Source organism: Vicia villosa, unplaced genomic scaffold (genome assembly GCF_029867415.1).
Source record: "Vicia villosa cultivar HV-30 ecotype Madison, WI unplaced genomic scaffold, Vvil1.0 ctg.001887F_1_1, whole genome shotgun sequence".
In the NCBI taxonomy this organism is placed as follows: Eukaryota; Viridiplantae; Streptophyta; class Magnoliopsida; order Fabales; family Fabaceae; genus Vicia; species Vicia villosa.
The window spans coordinates 11,299-18,278 of record NW_026705764.1 but is presented as its reverse complement, the minus strand read 5'-3'; the positions used below and the strand labels follow the sequence as shown (position 1 = coordinate 18,278).

At 33.6% G+C, this 6,980-nt stretch overlaps 1 protein-coding gene and 1 long non-coding RNA gene across 4 annotated transcripts; one reads left to right on the top strand and one right to left on the bottom strand.

The window, feature by feature from the left end:
- Positions 1 to 2,396: 2,396 nt before the first annotated feature.
- LOC131637006 (uncharacterized) lies at positions 2,397 to 2,968 on the bottom strand. The gene has a single exon (XM_058907576.1). The coding sequence runs from the start codon at positions 2,931 to 2,933 to the stop codon at positions 2,397 to 2,399; it is 537 nt and encodes a 178-aa protein (XP_058763559.1). The 5' UTR covers positions 2,934 to 2,968.
- An 800-nt stretch (positions 2,969 to 3,768) lies between these two features.
- Positions 3,769 to 6,629, top strand: LOC131637005 (uncharacterized). Of its 3 annotated transcripts, none has more exons than XR_009294250.1 (5): positions 3,769 to 4,079; positions 4,250 to 4,313; positions 4,685 to 4,735; positions 6,104 to 6,196; positions 6,306 to 6,629. It is a non-coding gene; the product is annotated as an uncharacterized LOC131637005 (long non-coding RNA). The 3 variants fall into 3 exon arrangements; XR_009294249.1 differs by having other exon boundaries at positions 4,669 to 4,735; XR_009294251.1 differs by having other exon boundaries at positions 4,250 to 4,416.
- The last annotated feature ends 351 nt before the right edge of the window (positions 6,630 to 6,980 follow it).

The window sequence follows — 6,980 nt, the reverse complement described above, 5'->3', positions numbered from 1 at the left end:
TATCTGGCTATGTGTTCCACGGTTGACTCACTGGTGTCCCCTGAAAATTTAGTGAATTTTAGTACTTTGGTACCCCTTGGTAATTCTGTTTGCATAATATATTCCGCTATGGGGGATGTATAATTTGGACGTCGAAGTCCAGTATTGAGGCCATTATTGGCCATAATTCTCTCTATCATGGCAGTTAGGTTATTTTCAATGGCCATATTCTCTCTTCTAACCCTTTGAACTACTTCGTCTGGGTGTTCGTTCCTACCTACTATCCTTAACGTGGGTCTTTCCTCCGCAATCTCCTGATGGACAGGAATAGTCCTTTGACTCGAACCTTCTAGGTCTATTACTTGGTTCCTTTCAATTGCTGCTGTTCTAGGTGGGGGAACTATGTCAGCGGTGGTTGCTCTAGGCGGAGGAACCGTATTTTGAACACGTTCCATAATGGGTTCACCCTCTCGATAAGGGGGTTGATTATTTTTTCGCCTAGGTTGTAAGACTCCTAAGAAATCCTCCATTCGCCCTATTTGTGACGATATTTTTTGGTATGTTTCCACATTGTCTTGGTTAGTCCTTGTAATGTTTGCTACTAATGGATTGAAAATCGACCCCAATTCTCTAGCGAGGACTCCTAACATATCATGGTTACTTGCATCCATCTCCTGTCGAAATGCTGCTTGACTATTTGTGGTTAAGGGAGGTATTTGGGCAGAGAAACCAGTGTTTTGTGCGCTTTGACCTATCGAACCGACATTAGGCGAAAACGCTGTTGGGTTAGTTGTAGTGTATGTAGGACCTGTTCCTCGTAATCCTGCCATGTATGAATATGGCATTCCATATGGGTTGTTGGGTCTCCAACCTTCGAAAGCGGTTGATGGTCCTGGGGTAAATAATTTACTTGCGGCGTTTGTTGAGAAAAGTGGTATCTCGTTTACGCCTGTGAGTGGAGGCACGGTAGTCGAACTCGAGACTGGAACAGTCCCTGTTGTCCCTGAAGTATTCTCGGGTATAGCCTGGGAACTACTTATGGGTCCAGACCCTGTCGAAACCGGTATATCCTGCGCCTCTTGAGTAGAAGTCGTAACGTGCGTGGAATTTGCCGCTACTGTTCCTGACCCCTGTGGGGGATCTTGATCTCCCATCCACTGGCCGCATTGACCATTTTCTTGTTGTACCTTCGTTTAGGAATCGGTTATGCACTGTTGGTTAATTTACTGTTCCTAAGGTTCATACAAGGTCTTGATATTTTCTAGACAAAACAAAACAATCAATTAATAACAATCTGTTTGACACTGTCCCACTGGGCGTGCCAATTTGTTTACGTGATTTCCGGTAAACAACCGCTAGTCCTCCAAACTATAAAATACTTTGGTTACTCGCAGGATCAACTAGATTGATCCTAGGACATAGTCAAACAATTTCCTCTCGATATGATTTGATTCATGTTTGTTTGTTCTGACTTCAAGAAAACTTGTTTGTGATGTGATCGAATGAATATTCACTTAAAAACAATACTTGTTACATATGTTAATATGTCTTTCGACAAAAGAAACGTAAACAAAAGCATGTAAATTGCAGGAATGTAAAGTGCAGAAATATAACGTGCAAGAATGTAAAATGCAGAAATATAAAGTGCTTCGAAATGAAAGTTAAACAAAGAAAATAAAAGGAATTGAAAAGATACTTGAATAAAGAAAGATACAAATGTATTTAAAATGGTGTTGGTGTCATACGTACATTTCTCAGCGAACTCGTTCTGTAAACATTTGATACTTGAGTGATTTGTGAGTGATTTGTACAAAATGAACACACGGAATCCTAACATTAAGACCCTTATTTATACTAATTTCGACCCTAACGGTCCTACACTAATCTGATGCCACGTTGCTCACAAGAATCCCTGGGATGCCATATGTCTTTGTGCGGTTACACAGACTACTTCGAAATTCAAATCATCCCGCCTGAATCCTCTTTCGACGCGTGGCAACGTGATTAGAACCGAGAATGCCACGAAAAACACGTTAAGCCTCAGTACCTTACGTATTTCGTAAAACGTTTAAGTCTCAAAGATAACCCTCTTCGAATTAGCTCCAATTCTAACTATCTTCGTTCCAACTCAAACAATCATTCTTGAAACATGGCCATCAGTAGCCATTTTTAATCTCAGAAATGATCATCAGTAACCATCTTCCTTCGAATTCTAACTCTTCAAAGAATATTCTTTCTAAACGAAATCTTCAGCCAACAGAGATACATGGAAATCTCAAAATCCAAACAATATTAGAAGTTGAAACAATCAAAATCCAAACAGTATTAGAAGTTCAAAGTAGTACCAATCCAAAGTAGAGTGTGGAACTTTCCTTAAATGGAAACCATAGGAACATAAAATACAATACAATAACAAATCAAGCAACAACATCAAAAACTTCATCAGTATTCAAAAAACTAAAAACATAAAAATCCTCAACATTTCCTTTATGGTAAAAAAACTTTCTAAGCAACCCTTCTCTATGGAACCCAACTTTTTCCAACACTCTTTGAGATGCCTTATTCTCCACAACAGTATAAGCCTCCAACCTTACCAACCCATTGAACTCTTGAAACACTTTAGACAAAAGAATCTTCAATGCTTTAGTCACTATCCCATGACCCCAATACATGAACCCAATTGCATAACCCAAACATGCTTTATGCTTCTCGTCATTATAAGGAAGAACCCAAAGAATTCCAATGGAGTGGCCATCAAGACATATGGATTGGTATGTTGGGTAAATCCATTTGTTTTTTATGAAATTCAAAGCTTCTTCCTTTGAATTACATGACTCCATTCGAGTGTTTTTAAGGACTCTATCATCACTTAACCACAACAAGACATCATCAATGTGACTTTCTTTGAATGGCTTGAGAGTGATTATGTTTGAGAGATCAATTGCATTGGCCATAAGCTCGTTTGTAACCACAAAATGTGAATGGTATGTTTAAGAGATTTTTTTTTACTTATATATCAAAAATGAGTGGTTACTAGTTATATAAAAATAAAAAATAAGAACGTTGGATGTGTAAGGGTTAAGAACGTTGGATGTGTACGGGTTAAGAACGTTGGATGTACCCTTCTCTATAAATATCCATCATACATGATGATGATAAATATTACTATCTCCGTTCCTTTTTATAAGAGACAATTCACTTTTTAGGTTCATTGAATAATCAATGTATCTAGTCTATAAATAGACCAAATACACTAGTTATTGAATGAACCTAAAAAATGAATTTTCTCTTATAAAAAGGAACGGAGGTAGTACTAAAAAAAAGAAAGATACTTGACTGCCGCAATAATTGATTATATTTTTCAAAATTAATTCTATATAAAGTTAATAGTTATAATTTTTAATTTAAATATGATTTTTATAATAAAATTTAAATTTAATTTCAATTTTGTAATAATTATTTTAAATATATTTCACTTTATCTTTAATTTACTTTTATGTAAAATCAATTTTACATAATTTATGTTTGGAATTTTAAAAAACCACGATGATAATGTGCGTTAAGTAAAAGTTAACAATAGTCAACTATCAACTATCTACCCATTACTAATCAATTGACCAAACTATCAATAATGCCCTTTCCTAAAAAAAAAATTACATTATAAAAAGGACATTTTAGTAATCAACTAAATAAAAACTTCTCGACCTATCACACTAAATGCTTTTGCAAGGTGGCATCATTATTACTCATTCTTGAGAATTTACAACATTATCCGACATGTATTATTATTACCCGGATAATACATTTCAAAAAACTTCTCTCTCTCTCTCTCCATACAACCTCCATTCTCTTCTCTTCTCGTCTCTCTTTCCCTCCTCTAAACCCTAGCCTGCCGCATTTCTCACTTCTCATCTTATGATTCAACTTGGTTTCATTTTTATACCTGGTTTTTATTTTCCTCTCTCATTTGAAAGCAATAGTAATTTTTACTCTTTCCTTTTTCAGACCCTGAACCTCCCTTCTCTCGCATAATTTTTTTGAGACTTCAAGAACATATCCATTTCTTCATCAAGATCCAACATCTTTCCATTTTATCTAAGGTAAACTTCTATTTTCATAGAAATTAATTGTGTCGCCTTCATTTCATGATTTCACGGTTTTTTCACTCCTCGCGAATACCAACCTTAATGATGAAGAAAGTCTTGTGCTTTCTCTGTGTTACAAAACCATTTTCTTCATTCTCATTTCCTTTTTCAATAATATTGGGCAGAACATTGAGACAGATCCAAGACTAGGGTAGACACATCTGCAGCTGTTAGGATTCATCATCCATGGTGAGTGTTTCTTTACTTCTTATTTTTATGGTTTAAGGATTTGTCTCACTGACCATGTTTTCTTCTTACACCTTCTTGATGGAAGAAAACGAAAGAAAATTAGGTGGGTTTTCGTTTTGGTTTGTTTTTTTATGTTATTCATGACTTCTATTTCATAGATTTTATTTCCTGAGAATTTGATTCTTTCTTAAATTTATAGTTTGTTTTTGTTTTTTAGAAGAAAAAAAGTTTTTATTTTTTCAAGTGTTTGATGAATAAGATTTGAATTTACATGTGGAAGATGAAAGAGATATTATTATTGGTGGTTTAAACACATTTTTTCCATTTTCTTTTGCTAATTTAATCTTTCCGTAAGTTTCTTATTGTCACAGAACCGACGAAGCTGTTTGAGCTGCCTCATGATTATCCCACTTGTCTTTTGTGTAAGTACTTTTTCTTCTTCTTCTGAATGCATGAATTTTAGGTCTGAAATTATAAAGGTTGATATTTTAAAGAACCTAAAATGAGTAAGGGGATAAAATGCATTCTAGGTGTTTGATAAAATATCGATGTACTTAATAGTTAATCATTTTGCGTTAGTTTCTTATTTGGTTCTTTATATCCAAAGTGTTTTGGTGTACTTTTTTGGTTTATTAAATAAATAGGAAAATCCCAAAGATCTTGATGCAGATTTACCTATTTTGTATCATTGATCATTATTATCTCATTAGGTGTTCAATGTTGGTTTCTACAAAAGCTTCTATATGTGATATTCGAACTCCACAGTTCACAATCCTATTACAGCATATTATTCAAACACTTACTCTATATCAATCCATGTTTCCTAATTTTACGGTATACTTAAAAAGAAAGTACTGAATATAGTTAAGAGAAATTGTGGTGTGTTATGGATCTTTAAAATCAATAAAATAGTATATGAAAAGTAGTTAATTCACAAACCTTAGAACTACTGTTTATATATATGGTAAACATTTTACTTTGACCTTTGCCTTGCGTGTTAATTGACAAAGTAAACTATCTTTGCTAAATATTAATACTAGCAACAACAATATGGGTTTCTACAACCACTTGACATTTTCAGTAACTAGATACCAACACAAATAACCTTTTCAATTAAGAATAAACGGAACCTTCGAGTAGTTGCATAGAAATAATTGTGACATCATATTTTAGGATCATGATTTTGTGGTTGAATTTCATATATATTTTAAGCCACTATCCTTCTCATTCAATAGGATAATAAATGTGAGCAATTTTTAGTTTGAACTTAATACATTACACTACTTTGGTTCATTGATTAAAATTTCATGTAAGCATAATATATCACTATCATTTAAATCAAACTATGTGCATTTAAGTGATGTTCACCCATTTTGAATGAGTGCCTGTTCAACTATACTTCACTTAGACTTACAGTGCATTGTATTTCTATTTTGAATGAATTGTTTTGAATGAGTTTCCATTCAACTTCAATTACACTTATAGTACACTATATTTCATATGCATTTCTATTTTGAATGAGTTATTTTGAATAAGTTTCCATTCAACTTCAATTACACTTACAGTACACTATATATTTCATATGCAAAAATCATTTTAAAATGCTGGGTTGTCTTTTGCCTATATGTATTTCATTATGACTTTTCCATATGTCATGCTTTAACTTATGGTTTTGTAATGTTGCAAGTACATAGATTAATAAATAAATTTTATTTTTGTAATGTTGCAAGTACACGACACTGATTTTATTTTCCCGAGAACTAACTAAACTTCAATTTATTCATTTGAAGATTGTGCATGTGTATGTTCTTCTGGCTAGAGGTGACAAGAATTCCATCTTCCCATCTGCTATCTCAATGGATGGTCGATCATACAATGATTAGGTTAGTTTTGTTAGACTTTTAACATACTGCAATTGTTCTCAAGTAGTTTCTGATTTGTACTTACCATAAGCCAATAAGCGAAGGCAATCTGACTGAGAATTTTCTGCAGTTGTTCAACTCTGCTGCAGACATCCTTTGTAGAATTGGCGAGGATAGAAGAATTATACAAGAATTTATTCATCTTGGTGCAAAAGCCTAAATTGATGCTTCAGAGTCCATGGATGTCGAAGCTACTCTTGGAGAAATACCAGATGAATTCTTGGATCCAATCCAAGTATGCTTTAAACATTTTATTCTTTATACGCGAACACGTCTATGTTTGTGGTGAGAACCACCAATGATATTAATGTAGCCATGATTAGCTGCATGTTTGTTTTTCATTATTTTTTAAGAAAAACGTGCTTTTGTTTTTGCAGAAGCTGTAAATTATTAGTTTTTATTATTAATTGTTTTAACTACAGAATATGTGAATTTAAATTCACCATTAATAGTGGTACATAATATGGATGAAACCTAACCAATATAGCTGAAAGTGAATTAGACCATTAACAGTGGTATTTACATTTAGTTATGAACTATACCATTTTATGCACGTGTAAATTAGGTAGCTTTGCTTTCTTATTTATGGGGTGTTTCAAATGCATTTTCTTTTGTTTTTGTATTTCAAACAATGTTTTAAAAATTGAATCAGTTTGGATAGAACAAACGTTGCTATTCCGACCCGATATCTAAATTTTGAGTTAGAAGTTAGTCCTGAAATAGATTAACTGTCAGGTTCTCCAAA